The sequence below is a fragment of the Annulohypoxylon truncatum genome (assembly GCF_022578515.1).
Source record: "Annulohypoxylon truncatum strain CBS 140777 unplaced genomic scaffold F4807scaffold_50, whole genome shotgun sequence".
Classification (NCBI taxonomy): domain Eukaryota; kingdom Fungi; phylum Ascomycota; class Sordariomycetes; order Xylariales; family Hypoxylaceae; genus Annulohypoxylon; species Annulohypoxylon truncatum.
This window is the reverse complement of record NW_025953836.1, coordinates 163,694-189,545: the sequence shown is the minus strand read 5'-3', so window position 1 is coordinate 189,545 and position 25,852 is coordinate 163,694. Positions and strand designations below refer to the sequence as shown.

At 47.2% G+C, this 25,852-nt stretch overlaps 7 protein-coding genes and 1 non-coding gene across 8 annotated transcripts; 4 read left to right on the top strand and 4 right to left on the bottom strand.

Annotated features, from left to right (window-relative positions):
* Positions 1 to 171: 171 nt before the first annotated feature.
* On the bottom strand, positions 172 to 1,823 carry F4807DRAFT_465258 (PCI domain-containing protein; the record flags this gene model as incomplete). Its single annotated transcript, XM_048002251.1, has 4 exons — positions 172 to 789; positions 844 to 1,563; positions 1,622 to 1,678; positions 1,740 to 1,823. The coding sequence occupies 4 exons, from the start codon at positions 1,821 to 1,823 to the stop codon at positions 172 to 174; spliced, it is 1,479 nt and encodes a 492-aa protein (XP_047849411.1).
* Positions 1,824 to 2,136: 313 nt separating this feature from the next.
* On the bottom strand, positions 2,137 to 4,113 carry F4807DRAFT_445494 (uncharacterized protein). Its single transcript, XM_047999739.1, has 7 exons — positions 3,774 to 4,113; positions 3,638 to 3,720; positions 3,421 to 3,565; positions 3,330 to 3,365; positions 2,814 to 3,279; positions 2,602 to 2,742; positions 2,137 to 2,538 (listed from the first exon to the last, which is right to left on the bottom strand). Exons 1-7 carry the CDS (start codon positions 3,855 to 3,857, stop codon positions 2,498 to 2,500), a joined length of 996 nt encoding a protein of 331 aa, XP_047849410.1. The 5' UTR covers positions 3,858 to 4,113; the 3' UTR covers positions 2,137 to 2,497.
* Positions 4,114 to 7,695: 3,582 nt separating this feature from the next.
* Positions 7,696 to 8,998, top strand: F4807DRAFT_315677 (uncharacterized protein). Its single transcript, XM_047995116.1, has one exon. The coding sequence runs from the start codon at positions 7,790 to 7,792 to the stop codon at positions 8,693 to 8,695; it is 906 nt and encodes a 301-aa protein (XP_047849409.1). The 5' UTR covers positions 7,696 to 7,789; the 3' UTR covers positions 8,696 to 8,998.
* A 442-nt stretch (positions 8,999 to 9,440) lies between these two features.
* F4807DRAFT_t149 lies at positions 9,441 to 9,556 on the top strand. Its single transcript has one exon. It is a non-coding gene; the product is annotated as a tRNA-Glu (tRNA).
* Positions 9,557 to 13,708: 4,152 nt separating this feature from the next.
* Positions 13,709 to 15,246, bottom strand: F4807DRAFT_471719 (YjeF N-terminal domain-like protein; the record flags this gene model as incomplete). Its single annotated transcript, XM_048002951.1, has 7 exons — positions 13,709 to 14,067; positions 14,122 to 14,350; positions 14,401 to 14,497; positions 14,781 to 14,875; positions 14,927 to 14,992; positions 15,054 to 15,162; positions 15,235 to 15,246. The coding sequence occupies 7 exons, from the start codon at positions 15,244 to 15,246 to the stop codon at positions 13,965 to 13,967; spliced, it is 711 nt and encodes a 236-aa protein (XP_047849408.1). The 3' UTR covers positions 13,709 to 13,964.
* Positions 15,247 to 19,640: 4,394 nt separating this feature from the next.
* F4807DRAFT_471718 (putative C6 transcription factor) lies at positions 19,641 to 20,198 on the top strand (the record flags this gene model as incomplete). Its single annotated transcript, XM_048002950.1, has 1 exon — positions 19,641 to 20,198. The coding sequence occupies one exon, from the start codon at positions 19,641 to 19,643 to the stop codon at positions 20,196 to 20,198; it is 558 nt and encodes a 185-aa protein (XP_047849407.1).
* F4807DRAFT_445451 (pyridoxamine 5'-phosphate oxidase) lies at positions 20,164 to 21,771 on the bottom strand. Its single transcript, XM_047999738.1, has 3 exons — positions 21,550 to 21,771; positions 21,288 to 21,462; positions 20,164 to 21,186 (listed from the first exon to the last, which is right to left on the bottom strand). The coding sequence occupies exons 1-3, from the start codon at positions 21,655 to 21,657 to the stop codon at positions 20,762 to 20,764; spliced, it is 708 nt and encodes a 235-aa protein (XP_047849406.1). The 5' UTR covers positions 21,658 to 21,771; the 3' UTR covers positions 20,164 to 20,761.
* A 139-nt stretch (positions 21,772 to 21,910) lies between these two features.
* F4807DRAFT_445448 (carbamoyl-phosphate synthase L chain, ATP binding domain-containing protein) lies at positions 21,911 to 24,638 on the top strand. Its single transcript, XM_047999737.1, has 3 exons — positions 21,911 to 24,042; positions 24,101 to 24,179; positions 24,236 to 24,638. The coding sequence occupies exons 1-3, from the start codon at positions 22,040 to 22,042 to the stop codon at positions 24,293 to 24,295; spliced, it is 2,142 nt and encodes a 713-aa protein (XP_047849405.1). The 5' UTR covers positions 21,911 to 22,039; the 3' UTR covers positions 24,296 to 24,638.
* Positions 24,639 to 25,852: the final 1,214 nt, after the last annotated feature.

Here is a 25,852-nt window from a genome sequence, read left to right as displayed (position 1 = left end):
TCCAGTTCTACACGGGCATTCCGTGCCTCCTAATCTAGGTAATGTTACATTCGCATGCCTTTTGATGCAAACCTGTGCTGTGCTGTGCCTGTCGAAAAATTCCAAGCCGTCTGCAGCTCCGAAAGAATTACTCCCCTAAGACCGAGCCCTCGTAAAGCATGAATCACACCCTTACGCCTTCTTCTTGCCTTTCTTCTCCTTGCCTTCCTTTGCGCCCGGTTGGATTCTGGCCATCATCTCCTCCTTCGTGATCAGGTGATCCACGCGTTCCAACAGACCGAGCAGACTCTTCATATTGTGGCTCCACTCGTTGAGGATGTCATCAACGTCTCTAGGCTTGGCGAAGCTGACTATGCGTGCCGGTCGGTCGATACGAGCGAAGACCGTCTTAGAGCATACCAGCTCACTGATGTACTTCTCCGTCTCATCCTCCGTCAAGTCAAGTAGCTGGGTAAGGCGCTTCATGCCAATGCGAGTGTAGTACTTGGCGACAACTCTAACGTTGTGTTCGATGACGCGCTTGCGCAGGTCCTGCCATCGCTGGTGGGCCTTTTCGTCTTTGGATTGATTCGGATGTTCATCAAAAATGTCAGTCCCGCATAGATGCGGGCCGTATTGCTTGGCGACCTCAGGCCATCGCATAAGTTCGTGCACCGTGAATAGCTTAAGCAATGATGCGTCGATAGGGATCTGAGAATTCCGTGCGTCGCGGAAGACGCGCTGGAGAAGATCGTGTTGTTCGTTGTCGTGAGGGGCAAGGATAACGAAGTAGATGATACGTTGCAGGACCTAGTCAAAGTTAGCAATATTCAGCAGATTGGGTATATGGATCGGCAGCCGCACAGGTTGTAGTTTTGAAGGGTCTTCCTCGACGGCTTCGGTGTCTAACACTTGTCGGTAGTGTTTGCAAGCATCGAGATATTTGTCATCGTGCTTCGCCAAAGTAATCTGCTGTTCATAGTAGGCCAGCTTCAAGTCGGTAGTATCATCCTCTTGCTCGGGAGGTACTTCTTCGCCGCGCTTCAGCTTCTCTTCCCGAACCTTCTTCTCTTTCTCGATCTGCTCTGGCGTCTTCTTGGGCTTCCGCGACAAATATCGGGTGCTGATCTTGCGGCTAAGAATACTAGCCTGGGTCCAGTCGCCGTTTTCGATACATAGTGCGACTTGGGCAAGTATGAATTCGGTCTTCTCACGTCTCTCCATCGATCCGAAGGTTTCGACCTGCAATTCGCAGAGAATGTCCATGGCGGACTTGAGGTCGCCTTGTTGCTTCTTGATGTCAGACAGGATCCTGGTCACGCGAGCGCGCTCAACCTCGACAAAAATCTTGCCCTCGGTTACGGTGCGTAGCGTCTCAATGACAGTAAGCTTGGTGTCCAGGTTCGGGGTAGCATCGAGGAAGGACATGACGGTCTGGACCATCTTGGTGATAGCCTGCTTGAGCTGGCCATGTTTCTTGGAGAAGATCAAGACCTGGTCATTGAGTAAACTCCAGTTGCCGGCATCTTTGCAGATCGTACATATGGCGACGAGAGTTCTGGATGTGGATGCAAGGTCGGAAGCCTGGGTGGGAGGGTTAGTAAATACTCCAAAGCGATGGTGACTCGCGGCAACGGCTGACCTGGCGAGTTTGCTTCTCGAATATAGTCAGCTTCTCAATAGCTGCTTGGATATCATTCTACCCTTCTATATTAGCTAACTATTGCAACATTCAGGATCTGTAGTCAAGCACATCGCACCTTGGCGAGCTTCTCTGCTTCGGCGATCTGTGTGTCAGCTTCCCTGCTGAAGTCCTTTTCGGGCTTCAGAGCTGCGTCCGCCATGGTTTCTCTACTCTTGCAACGGCGTAAAATGTAAACAGATTGAGGCGCAATATACTCGGGATAGAACCTATATGGAGGCCTGTTGTGAGTTCTTTTGAAATGTAGTAATTAGTGCGGTGGTTGGTGGATGATGAACGGTAGATGGAAAGTGGTAAAAGTTACGATGATGGAAGCTCAGATACGTCGGTACGTTGATGCGAGGCGACGAAAGCTCACGCCTGCCTTGCAATATTCAATTGATTGGTCCGAGCGCCAAGCTTGGTCAGCTAGATAAGATCTGGTCACGTGGAGATAATGGCTGTGTCAATAAGTACTTGGGTACCTACCTTTCATTCATCATTCTCCTCTATCGGAAATCCCCATACAATCTCCTTTCAAGTACGGCCATAGGATCTAAAATGCTCAGGATCTCGTCTCATCACCCATAAATTGTCTCGGTGCTAGTAGGCAATTTGTCACAGTAAGGCGAAGTATATCTGACGAATATTTACTGGCCTCCTAGGTAGCGTCCTAGCCCCTTTTTAGTTCCCCCTTTTACAGCAGCCGTGGAGGGTTCAGGGGTCACCACTATGATGCGGCTTTCTCATTCAATATTCCATTCATATTCCTCGCGACCGTCACTCACTCCCATGATGCAGTTCATTCGGTGAATTATCCAATTCGATTCATCTGTTTCATACAATGGCTAAAGCATTTGCTGTGCTTGATACTCCTCCTATCGTAAATTCTCGTTAGCTATATCTCAAATCTAACTCGGCATATCATGCTATATGCTTACCTTTGACGTTGTTGGGAGCACTGGCGAGGAAGAACGTCCATTGCTGCCTCTCAGCACATTTCTCGGCCAGTTTTTCAAGATCCCACAATTCACCGATTGGACAACCCCAGAGTGCCAACAGCTTCTCATGGAGATAATAGTCTAGCATTTAGTACGTCATGTCAGCATTGCCCCTTTTTGCAGAGTCTTGCAGAGAAATGATAAACACAAACCTTTACGAGATGGCCATGCTTCAAACGCGGGCTGATCTCCCGCCACGGCCGAAAAGTAAGAATCATGCAAGAAGTCTAGGATCTCCTCACTCTGTTCCACGCCAATATAGCGCTGTCCGTCGTCCGGTCCAAACTTATGCGCTTGAAGGTGGCGAGCTGCCTTTTGCTCGTATGTGAGCGAGTTTGCATTCTTCAAGAAACCGGATCTGACTATTAGTATGTCGCCAACCTGGATGTCACCTCCTTGCGCTGCAGGTCTTAAATCGATCCCTTGCCCCTGTGCTACCTTCACAAGGTCCCCATAACTGATACCGAAGTTGTCATAGAACTCTGGCTTGATATCATTAGCTTCGGCATAACGAGCGTAGTCTAGAAGAAGACCCCGGCCTGCAATGCCACGAGTAGCCCATGCGTGTATACCACATTTAGTTGAGGCATTGGGGCCAGAGATGTCCTCAAGCGTCATCTACGGAACATATTAATCATAGGTCCCTTCTTTCTAAAGGCTTTACTTACTCCGTTGTAGAAGAATCCAGAGGGTACATGGGCGAACTACACCAAATTAGTCCTAGTTGAACAGGTTTTTCTAGCTATAGCTTAAACTCACATGGCGAAACCCATCCCATTGAGATGTGCTTTGAGGGTTCATCTCGTAACTATCATCAACCGTATGTTTAGCTCCCAGAGAAGCAATGCGATGCTTGAAGAAAGCTCTCCCGTAGCACGGTGGTGCTGGTTGGTCAAATGGAAGTCTAAGACACAAGTTAGTAAGGAGATTCATTCACCCATATTATGATAGAGCATGGCTAAAGTGCTGCACTGACCCAAGAGGAATAGTTTCTCCTGAAGAAACGGTTTCCAACGCTTTCTTCACCCTCTCTGGCGTCTGCAAGTTCAGTCTACCCAACTTGAATGATCTCAGTTTACCGCTACAGCTACATTATGTGCGAGTCAACACACCTCATCATCGCTGCCCCATATCCATGCTGAATCTTCAGGTTCGCCTGATTTTGGCCGCAAGTCTTTTCTCAATGGAAATGCCATTTGGGATTAGCAGCACTCAGGCTTTTGTGGAGATGGCGATATACTTGGGCTTATAATTATAGGAAGAACAAGACTACAGAGACAAGATTCATTTCGAAACGACGGTTAACAATTCTAGCAGCGGGGAACTACAAATCAACAACCAAAGGATACATTCTTCCGCCTATCGTTTTCCACCACCACATGCTTCCCCTCATGAGGTAACCGTAACCTCGGTCAATAATTTCACATTATTATTAATGACATGAATGTGCACACTGTTATAGATTCCTCAAGGGTATCTGGATGTTGAAAGTTATCAATAATTAGGTAATTAAGGATAATGTAATTGGCATTTACTGCAGTTAAAGGGATAATAATACCCATTTGTAGTTGGACTATTATACCAATAGCCACAACGTAGCGGAATAGGGGCCAATTGAAGAGGTCAGGATCTCTGGCTCCTTAGGATCACACAAGATATCTAAGATCAACACCGTACTTTAAGTATCGTTTTACCATAAAATAAGCCGCCGCTTGAGTATCTCTGTAGAATAAATCCTTTATACTACACCTCGACTTCAGAAGACTACCTATCTTCATACCTACCCACCCATGTCCTTGTAGACAGCCAAAATAGTACCTAGGTATCTAATTATTTTGATATGCTAACTTCAGCTTTGTGAATCATCGAAGCACTTTAAAGAATTCTGTTATCCCTCGTTGTGATCAGAAGACAGCGATATACCTAAGCAACCAACCTTGGACTAGATACTCCTCCATCTTTTACACGTCAACTCCCCTTCCTGCAGATGTTTCCGTTTCCGATTTGGTTCGGATGAATGATTGTCAACAAGTAGTTCCACCTGTTTACCGATCTTGGTGCCGACGATTTTGGTCCTCATGTCAGGGGCATAAGTGGAGCAGGCCTAGAAGGAGGTCCTGCGGACCTCCTGCGGACCTCCTGCTAGGCAAGCGCGAGTTAGCGAGGTATAAGAAGGGGGCTTCGCCCCCTTCAACCTTAGGAGAAGTAGCGTTATTAGTTCATCTCATACTTGCTATATACTAGCAGCGGCTACGCCGCTCCTTTGCACTCACTTTACGCTTGACTTAGGGACCTATTACTGACACCTCAGGTGTGTAAGATATGGAAGCGGGAACTTTTCCTCTATAATCAGCCAAATACTTATTTATATCATCTTAGTACATTTTGGCCATGGAGAGTCTTTCTATGACTTCAGCGAAGAAAGGCGTGCTAGAAACGTCCGTGGGTAAATCATCGAAAAGTTGAATAAGACTGATGCCTGGTATTAAGTCCCTAAGAGCTTGCAGATCTTCATCTTTTTGAGGGCACACAGCTTGATAGTGCAGACTGCTTTATAACCATTAAGGACCTCAAGGACTAATTTTCTACCACAAAGTGTTAGGGGGCCGATCCAGCAGAAATAATAAGCAAGCTGGACCCAGGTGACAATGCCTTCTCTATCCTTGCCGACTCTGATATTTGGCTCAGCGCCATGTTTTAGGAGATATCCGAGCATATTCTTATGGCGGCAGTAATTTTTCTCTCTTAGTATGCCAGCTGATGCGTAGGTAAATATCTGAGGACTTTAATTAAAGCGTTTCCTTTGCGGCTAGAGAGATATTTAGGAATTCTCGGTAATATATAGTTAAAATATTCGAGAAACGAAGCTTCCATTGTGTGATTGCGCACTAGCAACTCATCCGTCTCATCGCTGTTAAATGCCACATGTTTTGAGGGGTCCTTACGAATCTCTCGGGTACACCATTTCAGATGTTCAAATAGTTAATAAGTTTGTGTATTGCTGAGTCGTTGGGCATAAGTAATGGCTTCCTTCAAAATTCTTCCAACTTCGAACGATTACGAGCCTTCTCGAAAGAATTGGAGAGGTTAGCTGTCTTTATACGGACAGTGAAAGCTTTCATAAGCGGCAGGTTTCTGTTGGGTTTGCTTGTGATCTTTCCTTCTAGAAAACTGACCGTTTCACCAGACTTTAGGTAGTCCATCGAGTTACTATGAAGAAACTCCACGCAATGGCTTTCGTGATTAACTTCTAGGAGGCCCCGGCTACTTGCATTGAGGCGCCGACAGAGTGTATGAAGATTTGGCGTCATTTTTTTGACATTTGCCGCTTAGATTGGAAGTTCAAGGGCATAGTCTTCATCTTCGTGCTCCATGGCGAGAAAGTTGTCTATAACGATAAATTCCGGCTCTCTGACTATAACGGAGACCTTTAGTAATGTCTTTGCCATTATTTCATGATAAAACTGGTCAACAGGTCAGAGAATCCGTTTGAAAAAAGCCGCTAGATCGCTTGGAATCGCTTGAAGTCGTCGCTTTAGGTCTGATCAATTGTCGTACTCAGTCAAGCCGAATCGCAATCCTCTGACGGCTAAGAAGACCTGGAGAAATACACTGGCTGACCTCTGCGTGACTTGGATTGCTAGAGAGTTTGCGTTTTCCATCTCAATGTTAAGTACAACATATCTAAGGTGCTCTTCTAGAGAGTCTCTCGCATTTTTATGGATATCATCCTATGTGAAGTCGTGAATACACAATTCAGATGAGATATCTCGGCTCAACTAATCCTCCAAAAGATTTCAAGGCCGATTCGAGATGCAGAGTTTCACATGGGCCGAACTTGAATTTTCTTTTCAGCGCTTGATAAAATGCGAAATGTTCACCCTGAAACTCGTCTAGGGCGCCGATGAAAAAGCGGGATTTCATGGAGAGGTTGTCATATCGAAAGATGTGCTCTATGGCTCGCATAAGCTCCGGCCTATGCCATAGTTCGTAACATACCAAGTTTTTGGGACTCTCTAAGTATCGTTCGGGGCATAGAACCTCGATGAGGTCCAGTTGTTGTCGAAATATGTCATAAAGTGACGTTCTGAGAAGACCCTCTCTTGATTTTTGCATTGATGTGCCAGCACTCCAGAAGAAGTGGCCAGCCACAACCATAGGCTGCGAATGAGACCAGGTATTCAATGCGGGTAAAGTTGCTTTATGTTCGGCGATGTAGTTCATCAGAGTCGATTTACCTAATCCTGGTTTCCCCGAGATCCAAAAAAGACTGGTTCCATGTTGGAGCTGGCGTCAAAAAAAAAAAACGTTCTGCCAATTACTATTTGTACCATAAGCTCAGTATCCAAGGTTTTACGAAATTTACGAGGAATATCATACCTCGCCAAAGCACATATATTCGATCTCAATGTTGACTACGTATCGTGCAACCTTCATTCTGGCTTGGCGATTTGGTTTCTTTTCCAAATGGTCTTTAAAGTAGCTCTGAACGATTACATCGACTGCGGCGCCCATTTCTGCCTTTAAGTTTAGCTATAGCAGTTGAAAGATTGATGCAGTCCTCTCCACAGACCCGAATTAACGTGTTGGTTGGGATGGTATGTTGGATATGCAGACTCAACTCTGCATTACCCAATTCTTGTAAATCACACGAGCTAAATATACCTCCGCATAGCTGACCTATCCAGGGGTTAGTCCCTTGCAGGGTGTTATAGCGGATTTGTAAGTGTTAAGTATGTAGTTATGTTTAGTCGCATGAGTCTCCTTACATGTAATATCACCTGCCATCCCTGCGTACGCAGTCTTTGTTGCTCTCCGATTCGTGTACAGGTAGGTACCTAAGGTGTGTGCAACGCACCTCCATAAAGTACCATCACACTATTAATATCTCCATGGATTTCTTTGTAACTCGGCTTAGCGATGCACTTGCCTGAACCCCATGGATGAGGTTGTTTGTCGAAAAACTATTGAGTACTTAGGTTGCCCCTAAACATATGAACCTACAACCATATAAACGCTTATCGCCATTGGATCAAGCAAATTCATTCAGTTGCAATTGCCCTCCTGATTCCCCTCTCACATAAACATTTCCCGTCCATACCTTCTTCCGTAGGAGATCTCAGTCAAGATGGCGACATCATCCGCCAACGCCGAGGACTATGATCAGTCCAAGTACTGGGTCGCTCCGGCCAGGAACTTCCGATCTTCTGCGCGCTTGCACCTACAGCATTTCCTCGTCCAGAACACCCTTGGCTATCTCCTAGAACCAACCGTGGCGAAGTCTGTCGGTAGTAGCTCCCAGCAGCTAAAGGTTGCCGACCTCGCCTGCGGCAATGGCATATGGCTAAGCGAACTACACTCTAGCCTTGCGAAGGACGGTGTCTCTGCCCAGTTAGATGGCTTCGACATCAACCCTATTAATTTTCCGGACCCAGCATACCTTCCAACGTCTGTATCGCTCAAGAAGCTTGATATTCTTAAGAAACCGCTGCCGGCCGGGCTGAAAGGCATTTACGATGTCGTCCATATCAGAGCTTTCGTTAGCGTCATACCTGACTCGGACCACCTGACACCTGTCTTATCTGCCGCATCAGAGCTTCTGAAACCCGGTGGCTTTCTTCAGTGGGAGGAATGCCGAGGTGATAGATTCATCGTCGAGTCGCCTTCGTCCCGGATATCCAAAACTGCCTGTGATACCATTGTGCAGGTACTCCAAGGAGGCCTCCAAACCAAAGGCATTCGAAATGATTGGGTAGATGTCCTAGATACGCACCTTGACAAGTTCGGCTTTCAGAATGTGTTTCTTCGTGTGCAGGAAAAGAGAAAGCAGGACTTCAAGGCTTGGACTGAAGACTATTTGATGGTTTGGGAAGAGCTAGCCGCCTTTTTCCCACCCAAGGCCAAAGAACCGGATGCACCATTGACCCGTGAGGCGTGGGTTGATCTATTTGCCAGAGGAGTTAAGGAGACGGAACAAGGCGTGGTGGTTCATCAAGGGAAAGTCATAACTGCCGTCGGTCAGAAACCTCTGTGATGCAGTCTCTTCACTACGAATATTTGATTGGCATGAACTATTTTCCCTGGCCCTACATAGTCGATGATGTTGGGCTGTCCGGAGTCTTCGTCTTTTCTAGACACAGCCACTCTTCAGTTGCTCTAGCAACTAGCTCAAACGTTGCACTTTTGAAATAGCCAACATTGATATGTTTTCATAATTAATATGAGCCGTCTATGAAAAGGGTTGAATAGCCAAATTGACGTTCATGTTCTCGATTTATACGTACTTACGTAAATCACGTTGCACATCTGAGGCATGATATCACTATACTGAGATATATATGAGATATTGGAGCAGTTCGATCTGCTCGGGGCGTATAGCTAATGGGAATAAAGGTATACGGTTTCAGCCAATCACAATTGAGCTCTTGCGTGTGCTATGAGATCTTAGGGGTTGCTACTCGTACTGCTACTGAAATAAGTGGGTTTGTTGCCTTAAGCCAGTCAAAGGATATGGTGATCTTGAAAGGGGGAATGCGACATTTAGCCAATTATAGGCAATTAGACTTCCGTGAGTGCTAGTGGACTTTAGGGGCTGTTGTCAAGTATATTCATTGAATTAGTTCTACACCAGTGAAGGGGATATGTACTTAACTGTTATCAGTCCTCTATCTACGTACTTTCTATTGATAATAGTGACACTTGATGGGTGTAGACTGAGCGCTAACAAAACTAGAGCATATTAGCCAAGTTTACCACAACAACTTTTCATCCAACATGGATCCGAATTGGTGTAGTGGCTAACATTTGGTGCTCTCATGGAATGGAATTAGTATTCTCGATAATACTAAATCAAACGTGATCCGCCAAGCCCGGGGTTCGATTCCCCGATTCGGAGTCTTCACTACTATTCCTCTGAACTTTTTTCGATACTAGACTAAGATGTTCCTTGATTTTTTACCTCGGTGCAGAATGGGTCTCTGATCCGTGTTAGCAAGTTCAAGGCTTCTTCTATGCTTTTTTTCTAGCAATATGTTGATTCCTTGAATAACCCTAAGGAACCTCGTTAGAGATGCCATGAAGGAAGTTTAGCCTAACCTCTGCAAACGCGGCCGGTATTCGGGGTGACCTCGTGCTTACTCCTTCCCGCGGTCCCCAAGACACTTAGCATACTGGTCGTAACGGAGGATTGCTAGGGGATGACGTTTCGGCTCTAGTGGTTTGCCTAAACTGTTTCCAGTATGCCACGAGCGAATTCAAGGGGGAGTCGAAATATTTGGACAGTCAGGGCAAGAGATATGGTGATGTTACTTTTTGATAGGTTTCATATGTTGTTCAGCGCCGGCCATCGAAAACCAATACGTAATAGATAGTCGAACATGACACCGTTTCCATTTCGACCTCACTTGTTGAGGTATTGGGATGTAGTATTGATGATTCAGATAACCCAACGTCTTTCCTTGACACGATATATCAGCTCGTCATAGACACGGTCTATCCTCGAAAGTAAACCCACGTATAGAGGATGACTCACCGTGACCGGGACCAAAGGAACCGAGAAATCTGATGCCTAGTACGATGCCCATCTTCATCCCTAGTCTGGCCCAGTAGTTTGGAACGTTTCATCAAGGCATCAATGAAAGTTACCCCATCCTGCCCATCCCGCACACCTAGGCTGCTACGTAGGTAACAGCGCAGGAATCCAATTTGAAGCAGCCCCGCCGGTGGTACCGAAGAAAGGGTTCATGATAGAGGCGAATATAACACGTATACCGCCAGAGGTGAGGCAACCCCGGTCCTGTGTCATCCCTTCTACATCCAGATACCGAACACCTGGCAGAGACAGGTTCGACCTTAGGCAGTCATCTGAAACAGGGTAGCGTGATGACGAAGCCTCGTCTCGTTGTTGCGGCAAAAGATTAACGGGTATGCCGTGGACGCAGATATGTATGAGCTTATAGTACGACTGGGTCCGGGCCCGTTGTTAAAGAAGCGATATTGTCCAGGATTCACATCGGTACGACCAGAGTACATCGGACGGAAGTGGCTGCTAACAGGCCCTTTCTGCCCTTCGTATCCGTATTAGCTTGTGACAAGCTTGTCCTGCATAGTATGTTCTGGTAATCTCCACGCGAGTCCTATATCCTCGCTGTTCGGCCCTGATGAACATGTTGTCGTAATTGATGAAGGTGGCGAAGAAGCAAACGGCCAAAGCGGAAAGGAAAGGAGAGATATGAAGTTGGATTGAGCTAAGAAATAGGGTCATGTGACGATATGCCAGGGGGACAACTTCAGCCATGACAGCCATGAGTGTGGCTGTGGTGTGTGGCGGCATGTGGCGTTACGTGGCTCATGCAACGTAGATCATCATTGACTGGCGGTTGCTAATAATTGGGAGAAGGGTGGCGAACTTTCCCGAAATCTTCCCCCGAGTTTGTACGACGTTGTCAGCGGCGGGTCGGCGGGTTGGCGGGTGTGGTTCGCTCCGAGCGGAGACTGGCGGGTTTACTAGAAAGCTTGAGGCTGCTTCTGCCAGCTAGGACATGTCCGACAGTCCAATGGTTCTTGTGGCTGAGCAAGGCCTAGCAAGCTAAACATGTCCGTAAGGAGCCGCGATCGTCGCTGATGGTCGTTATTGTGCGACTGACGGGAGAAACGCGACATGTGACGCCGTTCCTTGCACTGGATTTGTTTTGCCCATTCAGTACTCGTAGCGGTAGAATGCACATGTATGTATGTATGTATATGTGTATGTATGTACCTTTGCTATTTGCATCGCATATCACTACCGGCAGAGCGGTATCCGTGTACGGCTCGGCGGTGGCGAATGTAAATGTAGGTACTCTCAACGCTCTCATGCTGATGAAAAATATGGTCAAGCTTATGTTAAGTTGCTAGTTAAGGCCGTATAGCCCCGTGCGTATTCTGGTAGTCTACGTAGTAAGCATGTGTCTTAACCTAATATTCATCGTTGCCGGTTCGGATCGTCAAGGTTCCCGGGTTATTAAGATCCTAGATCGCTAGATCGCGTGCCGTTGACTGCCAATAACACATCCTGGGGCTTCATCCGAGGCCTAATGACGTTTAGTAGGTGGGACAATCCACAATTATACTCACCAATTTAGACGAGGACCCAAGGGAGCGGATTAGCTTCCATAGGTGGCCATTTCTGCCATTTGTAAAGATATCTAGCACTGCAGTCTACTATGTAGTTTCGCTAAAGATAGCAAAGAGGACAGAGATTACGGGGTAATGAAATGGGATAAACATACATAATGCTGGAATACGTAGTAATGTAACATTGTGCCATCCACAGGGATCGAGATATTATGCCCGCAATATATGTTTTTGGCGATCTCGATGCCAGCGATTTCGCATGAAAGTGAGATGCCTTATTCCCAGCGATATGGCCAGGAAGGAAAGTTGCGGTCTGTTAAAGGTTTAAATTTTGCGACGTCTCTTGTTTACATACCTCCTAGCTTGGCGCCTACCCCGACCGGATCGAACCGCTGTGAGATTGGTAGCCCGTCTATGTCTAGGGGCGGAAAGGCGGGACAAGCAGACAGCCCTGGAGGACAAGCTTCGCAGTTACAGTTGGCGGGTTGGGCATAAAACTGGCTCCTTACAGTGGTTTCAGGCCGATATGGTGAGGATTGGTAATAAATGAGAAACATGCAGAGTGGGTAAAATATTTGGTCGGTAGGTAAAGAGGAATTACGCACGCAGGCACGTCTGGTAGGAGTATGCATCCCTCTATGTGATGCGGATCGCGGGGAGCTTTTCACTCTGGTTTGTGGTTGTGTAGGAATGATTCCGAGGCATGTGGGGGATTTTGATCGTTCTCGAAACGATGGTCCCTTGTCGATCTCCCTTTTTTTCCCTTGCTATTTTCCACGCGAGCGGCGAGACGGTCTCAAGGAAAAAGGAAACTAGTAAACTAATTTAAACATCACTGATCTTAAGGAGCTCATTTGCACTACAGGCGCCACCGCGTCGGTACTAGTGGTCGAATAGGATGTTATCCTGTCATAGATGCAAGATATTGTCGACTTCTTCCTATCATTCGTGGCCTAAGCACCGTGGCTACGTGGGAGCTTGTGGCACCGTGTTCAATTAGCAATGATAGGTCCCTATAGGGCTGTATAGGTCGTACTCGCATCCTTCTCTGCTGATCGTCACTAATCTACTAGCGACCCATTCTGCCATTGCGACATCAGATAAGTGCCATGGATAGTTTAATACTCCAGGTGTCAGGGCTGCTCGGTGACCCATATCGTATTCCCACTACCACCATCGGACGCTATAAGTTGATAGAATAGACAGGCCGGCGCTGGAACTTTCGATTGATAATTCTTCTGTTCACGAGCTCGTTCCCGATTGAGGGTCCCTCCTGTAGTGTGGAAGATCGGTGAAATTTGATCTAGAATCCAGCAGAATCACCTGACTATAGCCGGAGACCGAGGGAAAAGTGCGAAAGAGAGTGCCCGTCTTCTGGCACCACTAACAAGGTAAGCGCCGCAGATCCATACTGACCTATCACATGCGCCAGGGAGCAAAAGCTCCGGCGCTTTACAGAGCAAAGTAGCTATGCCTGCCCCCATCTACCTAAAAGCTAGGTGCTGGATTAGACAGCACAAAAATTAAAAATGAAAGAGGTAGGCAGTCAATGTGAATTGTTAGAGCAAACAGAAATGAGAAGTCTCTCTCTTGTACAATTTCTCGGGGAGTGGTCCTTTAGCATCCCCGTGCCCTGCAATCGCCACAGCAAGTTTCATCAGCAGAACATCAGCCGTCAAATGTGCTTTTTGGGTCCGGCGGTGGCGATTCTAGCGGTCGTGTTACAGTACTCTTGTGAGCGTGTGTTCCGGCCTATATCAGACTCGAAAGCCACACCCACCTCTACTAAGCCACGTTTATACGGATGGTATGCCAACCCAACAGTTGTCGTCGAGATTTTTGTCCTTCCAGGGACGATTCCATGATCTCGCGTTCTTTGCAATTCAGAGCAAAGAGCCATTCTGTAAATTTAATGTGCACTGAGCATGCCGCGGAATGCCCTGTTTGCGGGAAGCAATATCTCATCTATGTCGAGTTCTGCAAAAATTACCATCCTCCGCTGCTACGCTGCCCTAGGGGAATAACTGAGAAAACCGAAGACATGCAAGAAGGAAGATGCCCGAGTCCAGTTTGTCCTTTCAGTCGCACTGGGGGTTGCTGTGTCAGTTAGCACAGCAAGGGGGGTTGCCCCCGCGACAATTCGATAATTCCAGATCGAGCGATTTCTATACACGACCGAATGTCTGCCATCAGAGCTTCTCTCCTCCAGTACCGACCTCGACAATTTGGTCAACTCCTTTGTACTCGGGGACCTCGAAGTCATACTTCTTAGCGATTCCCGGGGAGACAAAGCTACCGGTACGTCAGCCGCTAGACGGTTCTTCGAGTTCGCGATGAGTTACTCACCGGCCGCCTACAAAATGACGACCTTTGAAGTATTTAACCAAAGGCTTAGGAGCTGTCAGGCTGATCAAGTAGTCAGGGTTAAACTTGCTACCTAAACCGGACTCGGGTGGTCCAGTTTCGATATTCCAAGAAGACGGCGCATCAACTGATGTCACTGGTATTTTGGTGTCCTCCAAAGCCCGAATCACAGCCGGGAAGGGTTCGCGAACTTCGCCCGAGAAGCTGAAGCCTTTTTTCGCATGAGTTTTTTTACTTTCGAAATACGACAGCAGAACGTACCAAAAACCGCATCCACGATGTGATCAGCCGAACCCAAAGCAGCTGGGAAATCGTCCACAAACGGCACCTCAAGGTCTTCTAGCTGCTTAGCAAGTCGCTATGACGACGACAACGATCAGTGTCTCGAGCATGTAATTGTATTGGCCAAAAATTGGGAAGCATCATGTACAGGCGAAGCGAACTGTGATCGAGAAGAGGAAAATAGAGCAGCTTAATACAGGGTAATCGATGAAGCAGGACGATTAAAATTGCTGACCAGGGGTACTGTGCTCTAAATCATGTCGAAGACTTGGTGAATTAGAGGGTGTGAGAGGTTCATGACAATTTTACGCTCCGGTATTTAGAAAGTATTCAAAATAGCATTTTGGCGACTAACATACCTGATAGAGCTCATTCTTGCTCCGTTTCGGATAATAGACGGTTGGCGAATACCCATAATGGCGAAGGTGACGAGCTGCAACGAGCCCATCACCGCCTTCGATCCATTAGAAAGGCTATATGACTGTAGCTAGAGAATTTGGCGCACCATTATTCCCGGGACCGCAAGCCACAAGCACTCGATTACCCCTATTCGGGGGGCAAACTCGATAAACTTGATAGAAATAGTGGTTAGATAGGTGCTCAGAGTCAAACGACCAAAATGAAAGACGCACCGACTTGGGAAACTGATAATCCAGCAAGTTCCATGAGTTGGTCAATTGAAAAGGCACCGGTACTCATGAGCTCCTTGTCTAAAGCAGCCGCGGCTTTCGCCGACAAAGTCTATGAGGGTGTAAGTCAATCTGTACAATTATTGTCTTGGCACGATTCTCGTTTCTTGAATATACAACTCACCTTCAATGCCATGGCTCTTTGGAATACTGAATTTTGGCAAACGAAGAACTATCAAGCACCTAGTACCAGGAGATAAATTAATTAGGAAAATTTTATAAAACCTCTTTTCGATGATTTGGGGGAAGTTGTATGCAATTTAGTCGATCGACTGACATCACTGGTGTAAGTGCCATGCGATTGCTGACTAAATGAGTGGAGCTCCCCCGATTGGCTAGGGCGGAGAAAATAGTCCCCAGATCCGTCAAAATTATTGAATCCGAACTTCAAAGTGCAAATGCGACTGTGAACTTTTAACTTTTAATGCGATTATCCTCGACTCTCACACCATAAGTCGATCTTCCAACAAACAACCATCTCCGATAAGCACGACGAGCAGCATGGTAATAAAGATTCGGTTGGCGCGATTCGGGCGCAGAAATTCTCCCTTCTACAACATAGTAGTTGCCCACGCGAGGTAAGCTTGACGAAACAATTTCCCCAACTTTGCGCAACTTTGCGCATGAGTTCCAGACCAGCAACTAACCATATCTTAACCGGTACAGAACAGCAAGAAACGACAGGCCACTTGAGGTGGTTGGTACTTACGATCCTATTCCGAAGCCAGACCCATACGATGACTCGGGGAGATTACACAAAGACATCAAGCTAGACACGCTAAGGACGAAGTACTGGATAGGTGTAGGAGCGCAACCTACAGATACAGTTTGGCGGCTTTTGTCAATGGTACGAAATGTCTCAATTCGGACTTGTTTTGTTCAGTTTATGCTAACTGAAACTTCAGATAGGAATCGTAGAACCGAAGTACCGAAATACCGAGCCCCGAACACCACCACCTCTACCAGGCCAGAATCGGGGAGATTCCCAACCGCAAACAACGCAATAATGGCCTTATTGTATTTGAATATATACAAGCCATTCAACACCACCCCGGAACCTCGTCGTAGGTCTTTATCGGCGAAAAGAGCACCCTTCTACCAAAGATAGTAAAGGGTTATGCGGTTCATAGGTAGATGTGGTGTGGCGCAATCCAGCAAATCGATTGCCCTGCCTAGCATGTATACCTAGGCATACTTGAGTGGGAGAGGATTATTCTGCCGACCTACTTTAGAAAGAACGACCTCAGAGCTACCAAATGTTGGGCTCTCAATGAAGTCGAACGAAGTGTGAATAAGATGGTTACCTCTGTACACGATTGTAGCTGGATCCTCACAAGTCGACATAACCACACAAGACATGCCGTTTTGAGTTCTGTGATGCCGTATTTCTTCTCCGCCTTGGTGAGTACTTTCGAATGAAAGTTAATCGGCTGAATCTTTGAAATCGGAATGTCTCCTCCGTCCTATTCATCGTCGAGGTGAAAGATCATCACTCCGAAACCTCGTCGCTCTGGAGAATCTGTTCTACGACATAAATATCCTTGTCGTCGACCTTCAGGGGTCCGGATGTCGGTTGTGGTCGGTTGTACGGGTCCCGTTCTGCTGTCTCCAGATGCTGTGATGATATGACTGGGTGCCATTTCAGCCACTCGGGTAGTTTCAGTTTGTACCTATAGGGTGATATCTTTTTCTCGATTTCGAAAGGCCCAACCTTTTTGAACGATAACTTTGTTTGATTATTTAGGTGGTATCCTCGCTGTCCTGGTTTGGCCAGTTTCACGTACGCATGTGTCCCCAGATCCTCAAGGGGCGAATGTCGTCTGTCGTACCACACCTTCATTTTAGCTTCCGCGAGCTTGATGGCGTCTATTTTCAAAAATGTTCGCCTGTTAAAATCCCAGTGCGTCAAATTCAAAGGTCGTGATAGTTGAGCCTGTAGTATGTCGAAGGCGGCTTTCTTACTTGGCGCGGCCCAATGACGTAGACAAACGTACGTGCAGGAAGTGTAGACGTGAATTTGCCACACGATCGGATTGCTTCAAACATGTAGGAACAATGTACAACCAATCCAGCTTCTGTCCCTTCAACTGATAGTCGTCTACAGTCGGCTCGAGTCGCGAGCGAGATCCCTTGTTCCCAAATGTTCTTAAATTATGGGCAAAATTCTGGCAGGACTCTCGGAACCCATCCACAGATCTAGATAAGTCATCAAGTTCCTCTTCAGGCATCGAATTTCCATGGCACTGTTCCATATCACTGCGCATTCGTCCTTCCATGGTCCACGAAGTAAAGAATGTTGCTATACATGAGTAATGGATCTCGTCATGCTATTTCAGGAAGGAATGGATCTCAGTTCGTTCGAGCTCTCGTTCAATATCTCTACACGTTCGTCATCTTCCTCGTCGTCAGTCTCAGTCGGCGAGTCGTCGAGATCGGATTCTTCGTCATCGTCTGGTGGTGAGCTATCGCTCGCATCCGCCACGATCATGATGAAGAACGATTCAAAAAAACGGGAAGTGAGTCTGAACCGAGGCCAGGCTCAAGACCAGAATGAAGGAATCCTCCGACGCACGAATATTGCTATATCGAAGAAACCAATCACCAATATAATCTTACAACCTATCATCTTGCGCCCAGCTAACCAGTTTGAAATGCCTAGACGATATCGTTGTACAGGCATACATAGCAGGCGGAATCATACGCGAAATATCACTCACATCGGATAGACTGGGTTTCGTCGGTATCAGATGTGATGGCAAATGTGAATGCCAGACATATCGAGAGCCTCAAGATTTTTTCGTTCGAGATCCTGTATGGTCACTTGCCCATCAAAACCTTCGAGCAGGAATAACCACCAAGGGATGTCAGTTCGCTCATGTCCCGGACGAGATCCCCCTGATATTCGGCTGCCTAATGATGAGTAACTGACTGATCTGGCCCTGGATCATCTCGCTCACCTTCGGCATTGTGGAGATACTGTGTTTTGCATTTCGGTGGAGAGGCAGCTAAATCATTCTGTAGAATATCAGTACAGGCAAAAAATTGAATATCACAAGGCATAATTATAAAGATCTTACCTACCAAGTAGATATTATTTTGTGAAAGTCTCGAATCTGTCTCTAACCTTGATGGTCACCATGCTCGCTTCATCTTCGATAATGCTCATAGTGGTGATGTTGCTAGACTCGGATACATGCCGTACCTCTGATTGGATAAATATCTTTTGGTTACTAGAAACATCCTCCATGGGAGCTAGTAGCTAGAGGGCTTGTCAGAGTTGATTAGTGGTCCAGGAGGATCTGGGTGCGGCCTAAGAGTGACCGCAATGCTCTTAGGTAGCTCTGGAGGGATCTGTTGGCAGCTGGCCCTGGGGTGGATTAGACAGAGGAAGGTCTATGTATGTATACCGTGTACCCTAGCAGGTAGTAGGAGGCATTCGAGTAGGTTGCAACTGAGGAAACCCCGGAACCGAGAACGCGAACACATGTCTGTCATCTGGGTGTACTTCGTTCGATTCCCCAATAGGCGTTTTTGAGGTCAAATTTCGAGAATGAGCCGACACCAGGATGGGATAAATGGTTATTTACGTCTTAGAGCAGGGTTATGTTCGTTCCAGGAATGTCTTCTTCGACTTTTCGATAATTCAAAGTGAGTCTTGGTTCGACCCTATGTAGTTTAGAGCTCCTTGCATAACAACTTCGTTGTTTCCCAGTCTTCTAATTCCGTCTCGTGACACTGGTGATAGAATGCCCCGCTGAGACGACAATTTGCGTCTCTGTGCTAGTGAGTTTTCATGGCTAGGGCATCTCCTTTGCAGTATAGATTGTATGTCATTTCGATGCTTTCATCCGACAACAAACGTACAGCCACTGCCATGCTACTGCGATGAATATGGAATGAAAAATCCTGGGAATTTCCTTTCGTGTTGATGGTCTTGAGGTAATCCTCGAGGGTGAAGTTCATGATTCGAATCTCAGATATGCTTCATGATACCTGTAAAAACTTCAGCAGGGTTATTTCTTCGTTTAAGGACCAGAGTTGCTCTGGTGCTCTAGAAGCTTCTGACAGTACGGTTGGACAATAAAAAGGTATAATATTAGTTCTCATATTTATAGAGGAAGAGAAAAGAATCAGACTTCCCAGAGAGATATAATGAGCACTTTAATACCGCAATGTAGACACTCTTGTCAAGTGCCAACTTGTTATACCTACCTGCCTATACATAAAAACTTACGTGATTAGCTTTACTTCAACTGTGTAATCAAAATCTCCAAGGGAACTAACAGCTACGTAGATTCAGCCATAACTGTAACTAGGCGGAACTAACGAGCTAGTAAACAATGGGTTGGAACGAGCGCATTAGAAAAAGGACAGATGCGATAAGGTTAACTGAGGGCTATGACAAGAAGGCGCAGCATATTAAAGTTGGCTTCAAAGTTTTATAGCCAAACGTTGAGGAGCAGGTCATAAGAGGTATATAAGACTGAGCACTATCGCCCCAAGTAAATTCTTTTCAGTGAATCAATAAAAATGGCAGGCGGGAAGGAAAAAGGCAAACGAACAGCAGCAGCACCGGCGCCGGCGCACCTACAAGAGCAAACACGGACGACGACTTCAGTTATTAGAGCTGATCCGAATCTTGGTTACAAACTTCGCGTTCTTTTGCACGACTTTAGAAGTATCCGTACCAACCGTGCTGCCCAGGAGCGAATATCCCAGACAATAGACCCCCTCTACATCAGTGCTCCTTACTTTACACCGGAGGAGGCCACGCGTATCAAAGGAGCTATCGTGAATACATATACCAATATCAACGAATGTATTGACGGCCAGGACTTCGGTGAGGACTCGGAACAGGAAGAGAAGACAAAACCGGTATTTCAGTCTCAAACCCAAACTGCCGAAGAAATGATACAGTCCCATTTCGCCAATTTCCTAGAGAAAAGAAAACCAAGCGGCGACTCTCGACCATGTGGACCACACGATATGGCTCCTATATACCAAAGCATTTTTGGTATCGCCGGAACAGAGCTAGAAGAGGAGAACTTCTTGCGCCGACTTCGAAGAGCGGGATTGAAAATGAACTAGGATTGATTATATGTCCTATTCTAACCAATCCAAACATATCTAAGAGTGGAATTATCTATCAGTTAGAAAGCTTCCGAGCCGCAACTTGGTATGTTCCCTGACCAGTTCATCAAAAAGATAATATGAGCCGGGACTAACTCAACTTGATCAGATCAGTTTTGGAACTTGACTGTTGAGAGTGCTGTTTGGGAGTGTTTTTGCGGAGGAGCTCCTTGTGAATGAGTTCGGAGGTTTGCCAATACCTAACTGGGTAGCGATGGATGCATTGAGTTGTAATTATACACATTTCGATTGGATGAGTCTGTTAACCAAATAATTTTGAACCATTTGCAGTACAAGTTCGGAAGCCGGGCAACCGTTCATACTTCCAGTGCTCCCCTAACTTGGTCATGCTTGATCTTTCGAATGTGCTTGTGATTAATCGCCTTCTCATCATAGATAGTACATAGAATAGATCCCATACACCAGATTAGACATACCAATTTAAGTGTACACACCTTGTCCAGCATATCTCAAATCACCATCTGACTTTCAGTCGACAGCTCAACTACGTACTTGTGGACTCATCTCGCGCCATTCACGTTCGGCGCATTACCCTCCGACGCCAGGACCCAATCCTTGACGCTACCCTTCCAGTCGCTCGTCCTTATGTCCTTGATGTGCACGAGTATGACCCGTACCTCCTCGCCCGCGACGAAACACTCGCGGCCTCCGTCCTCCGGTAGCTGCTCGCCGCCGCCTCCGTTAAACGCGCCGACGACGCCTTCCGAGTCGAATGTGTTGTTCTCGAGGTGCTGGCTCCGGTAAAACGACTCTTCCTCGGAGCCGCGCGCCACCAATTCCGCCGTACCGTTGATGGTGGCGCTGATGCTCGATATAGCACTGGTGTTGAGATTCAGCAGCAACGACGCCAGGCTTGATCTGTGTTCGGGCCCGGGGGATCCGCCGGACATTCGTCGGCCTTGGGTTGGTGGTCTATGTGAGACCCCTGATATTCTATTAGCATGTTACGTATTATATATCTTATTATATATGTGTGTTTGTATATGGAGTTCAATGTCTATCATAAGACCATTGGCGGGTTCTCACAGTCGTGGACTAATAACGAAACGTTCGGATTGACGACTAGATTATTGGTCTTCTTAGACGAGGGATTCGTCGTCATCACGATAACCGGCGCGGAAGAGAACTGAGAGGAAGGGATATACGTATAATTCATCAACGAGACGTGCGGCTGGTTGTCGGTGCATGTCGCCAGATGAAGCTACTCCGGATCTTGTCAGCGGCCGGAGTCTCATTTCAATGCGGGCAAGCGGATGAGGCGGGGGCGGGGGCGGGATCGTAGACTCACGAAACGGGCGTTTTCAAGACATTGTACGACCTCCGGTGGTAGCGACGACACTAATTGCTTATGCGTGTCGCCGGCCGAGGCCTCATGGTTGAGGGCTATCTGATCCATCGTAGTCGCGTGAAGTTTTTATTGGAGAGATATTGATTGGGGGTTTGTCGATCCTATCAGATCGATGATGACGTTGGGGTTCAGGGTTGAAAAGCCCCCTCCCTGCTATTTTTGACAGGGCCTGACAGGGAAACCCCACCGAGGCTGGAGCTTGGGCCATCTCCACGGCTTATTAAGGTTGGACGCCTGCGGGCCGCCGGCTTTTCGCGGGGGTGGGACCGCTTAATCGCGGCCTTCACTTAATTCAATAATGGGATAATGGAATGAAGCGCCATGGCTGACTTCTTCTCCCGACGCTTCCTTCTTTCATTGCATCATATATACTATATTCACACGCGTTAGAATATTAATAATCCAAGAAATTACCTTCCTACAATACAAGATGCGTTCAATAAAGCCTAGACACCTCCGTCACCGTCCATTATCCCGCTACCTCTCAACTAGTTCATCTCTCCAGTCTCAAGTTACTCCCATAACCTCCTTACTAATTGCAAATCGCGGTGAAATTGCTCTGAGGATAAATAAGACAGCCGAACGCCTCGGTATAAAGACCACTACATTATATACCGATCCCGACGCCTCATCACAACATGCCTCTTGCTCGTCACATTCCATAGGCCTCGGTGCGGCTAATGGCTATCTTGACGGCGAAAGAATAGTGAGGCTGGCTAAGCAGCATGGCATCCAGGCACTCCATCCAGGCTATGGGTTCTTATCAGAGAACTCTGCCTTCGCCAAGAGGTGCGAGCAGGAGGGAATAGTATTCGTCGGGCCGCCAGCCCAGGCCATGGCAGACATGGGCAATAAGGCACGGAGTAAAGAAATTATGACTCAAGCCGGAGTACCGTGCGTCCCCGGGTATCATGGAAGCGAGCAAGGTGAGGCGGAATTGCTCGAACACGCTAAGCAAATACAGTTCCCCGTCTTGCTGAAGAGTGTAAGAGGTGGCGGTGGTAAGGGCATGCGTATCGTAATGGAGGAAGGCGAATTCCTTCAGCAGTTGAAGAGCGCGCGGGCAGAAGCGAAGGCGTCCTTTGGTGAAGGCGGCGAGGTTATGTTGGTCGAGAAGTATATTGTAAGGCCCAGGCACGTCGAGGTCCAAGTATTCGCAGACAAGCATGGAAACTGCGTGGCCCTTGGGGAGCGAGACTGCAGCGTGCAACGACGACATCAGAAGATACTCGAAGAGTCACCGGCTCCCGACTTGGATGATGTGACGAGACTAGATCTATGGGAGAAAGCCAGAACGGCGGCATTGGCAGTGGGGTACGTCGGGGCTGGTACGGTAGAGTTCATCCTCGACAAGGACACGGGGAATTTCTACTTCATGGAGATGAACACCCGACTCCAGGTTGAGCATCCTGTCAGCGAGATGGTCACGGGGACTGACCTAGTTGAATGGCAATTTCGAGTTGCTGCTGGGGAGAAGTTGCCACTAACACAAAAGGAGATCATTGACAGAATTCAGGAAAGGGGAGCAGCCATCGAAGCAAGGATATACGCCGAGAATCCTGAAAAGGGGTTCATACCCGACTCTGGAAATCTAGTTCATTTGAAAACTCCCAAGACTAACGAGGATGTCCGAATCGACGCTGGTTTTATTCAGGGCGATACGGTGACGGAAGCTTACGATGGCATGATTGCAAAACTTATCGTTAGGGGAAGAGACCGGGAGACCGCCATCAGAAAGCTCGAGCTTGCGCTGCGAGATTATGAAGTGGTTGGTCTGAGCACTAACATCGAGTTCTTGAAGCGTCTGTGCAGATCGCCAGCATTCATAGAAGGCGATGTCGAGACTGGGTTCATCGACAAATGGAAAGGAGACCTTTTCGATCCTGTGGTAATCAAGCCTGAAGTGTATGTTCAAGCGGCACTTGGCATATTCTCCACCAAGCCAACAGAGACGGTCGAACCTCATGGCGAAAGTCTCGGTTTCGGTTCTCCTAGTGGCAGCGAACGACAATTCTCTTTCAAGTCCCTTGATTTATTGGATCAAAAAGAAGGGGAAGTGGTGGATGTCAGGATAATCCAGAAAGGAAACAGTTTATTCGACGCCCGGGTCACCCGAAAAGGCGAGGAGCCTCAAGTCTTTGAGAATCTCGTCTCGTCACCCGTTCCATCTTCGGAGAATACGAGCATAACCACCTTCTTCCCAGATACGCGGATAGAAACTACGGTTATACAGGATCCGAACAACGACAGTAAGATTACCATATTTCAACTCGGCGCCAAGACAGAATTATCTCTAGTGTCTCCGACTTGGTACGAAAAAGCCTTAGGACTAAAGGAAGTAACGGCATCGGTTGCAGCCCCAATGCCTTGTAAAGTCCTCAAGATTGAAGTCGAGGAAGGCGACAGAGTGACTAAAGGGGCTCCTCTTGTCGTGTAAGTAACCCCTCTCCGTGGCTTGGCGAGCCGAGTAGTATGCTAATATTGGGTTCAGCATCGAATCTATGAAAATGGAAACGGTGATTCGATCACCACAAGATGGTGTTATCAAAAAGCTAGCGCATAAGGAGGGTGTAAGTCGTCACTTGTTTCTATAATTAAGGTACCATATTACTGACATGAATAAAAGGACAAATGCAAAGCTGGAACAGTGCTAGTTGTTTTCGAAGAGGAAGAGGTCAGCCAATAACACACAAGTGAACAGGGGTAGAGCGGAGTTGTTGAAAACTTGACACCATCACGCACAGAAAGGGGGGCGTTACTATAGGGCTATGTGGCTGCGGCATTATTTCGAGAGGAGATTGAAATGCATATTTGGGACATGGGGTTATAGCTGTGATTTATCAAATTTATTTTATGCATCTGGGACTTACCTATTCAGACATACATCCCCTTCATGTTGAAGCATCATTAAACCTACATGATTCACCTATCAGTAATATAGCAACAGCAACTTAATTTTAGCCAGCTGAATGCTTAGATCGATTAGGTACCTAGTAATTCGGTATAGGTGGACAGAATCTGGCTTGTAACCCCTATTCGTGTTGAGAGCATCAAACCAAGCATGAGTGCCATTACAACACTTTGATTGATGGTAATTCAATCACTTCTACAACATCGATGTTATGATAACTACAGAAATAATTGTAGCTAAAATAACACTTGAAAGATATACGATCTACCATAGCTACAATCTCCGCGAGAAGACACAAGCATCCATTGACAATACCCACATTTCGGGAGTAGCTACCAAGATAGGTACCCAATTATTTTCAACAACAGAAATGTATCATAAGCCCAAATTCTTACCAGCTTGGCACCTACTGGTAAGTATTGACCGAGTATTTGCTATGTGCTAAGTATAGCATTCGGTATTAGACAGCATAGTAAGCAGTACAGCGCCTGAATACAAAAAATATACACTAGAAATCCAATACACCAATAATCGCTACGAATTGATTCAAGGGAAATCAACTCCTCATCCAACTAAGATGGACAGACCAAGATTGAGAATGCCAACGGTCATGTAAAGCAAATCGTTACCGCTACGTATCAACATTTGGCAAACACTCGTCGATAAACGGGATAGCCTAGGACGAGGGCTAGTTTGCTCATCCCCGAGCTCATACAAACATCAATGACCAAAACGACGCGAAGAAAATAGTCGAGGATGGAACGGCTTTACAGCGAGATACTGGATGTATACCCCGATAAATACTCTATACATCTCACAGCTGCCAAGGGCACTAGGTTACTCGAAGGTCAGGTAACCCAGCCGAACCACAATCCTGTGTCTAGTTGGCAGCCACCGATCCTCGACTACACGGCCCTACCATTCGTCACCCGTTGCGCCCAGCTCCCCATAAACTGGGACATGTCGCCGACCTAAGCAGATAATAACCCGAAGCGCAAACATGAAAAAAAAAAGTAAAGGCAAACCTTAGGCCAGCATCTTACCTACCTACGCAGCACTCTAACCCGATATACAGGTAGCCGGCAAGGCTCCCTCTTCAGCCCGTAAGCAAGCCACCGAAAAAGCCAGAAGCCCTCGGTCGGCCGTTTCTGGGGTAGATCCGGGGAGAAGGAATCCGTTATTTGTTCCCTCGACGCCCATCGCCGCGCCACGGCGGGTTCGTGATCGCCGGTGGTATGGTCCCCACGTCTTGGGCCCGGGGGGGGGGGGGGGGGGGGGGGGGGGGGGGGGGGGGGGGCGGGGGGGGGGGGGGGGGGGCGGGCGGGGGGGGCC

Excerpts from the sequence above, each read along its gene's own strand:
- F4807DRAFT_445494 (XM_047999739.1), bottom strand. The coding sequence starts at position 3,857 with ATGGCATTTCCATTGAGAAAAGACTTGCGGCCAAAATCAGGCGAACCT. Across the intron at positions 3,366-3,420 it reads AATGGGATGGGTTTCGCCAT|TTCGCCCATGTACCCTCTGG; the intron begins GTGAGTTTAAGC and ends AATTTGGTGTAG. Across the intron at positions 3,280-3,329 it reads CTGGATTCTTCTACAACGGA|ATGACGCTTGAGGACATCTC; the intron begins GTAAGTAAAGCC and ends TATGTTCCGTAG.
- F4807DRAFT_315677 (XM_047995116.1), top strand. The coding sequence starts at position 7,790 with ATGGCGACATCATCCGCCAACGCCGAGGACTATGATCAGTCCAAGTAC.
- F4807DRAFT_445451 (XM_047999738.1), bottom strand. The coding sequence starts at position 21,657 with ATGGATCAGATAGCCCTCAACCATGAGGCCTCGGCCGGCGACACGCAT. Across the intron at positions 21,463-21,549 it reads GTCTTGAAAACGCCCGTTTC|CTTCATCTGGCGACATGCAC; the intron begins GTGAGTCTACGA and ends GATCCGGAGTAG. Across the intron at positions 21,187-21,287 it reads TTCGTTATTAGTCCACGACT|GGGTCTCACATAGACCACCA; the intron begins GTGAGAACCCGC and ends ATAGAATATCAG.
- F4807DRAFT_445448 (XM_047999737.1), top strand. The coding sequence starts at position 22,040 with ATGCGTTCAATAAAGCCTAGACACCTCCGTCACCGTCCATTATCCCGC. Across the intron at positions 24,043-24,100 it reads AAAGGGGCTCCTCTTGTCGT|CATCGAATCTATGAAAATGG; the intron begins GTAAGTAACCCC and ends TATTGGGTTCAG. Across the intron at positions 24,180-24,235 it reads AGCTAGCGCATAAGGAGGGT|GACAAATGCAAAGCTGGAAC; the intron begins GTAAGTCGTCAC and ends CATGAATAAAAG.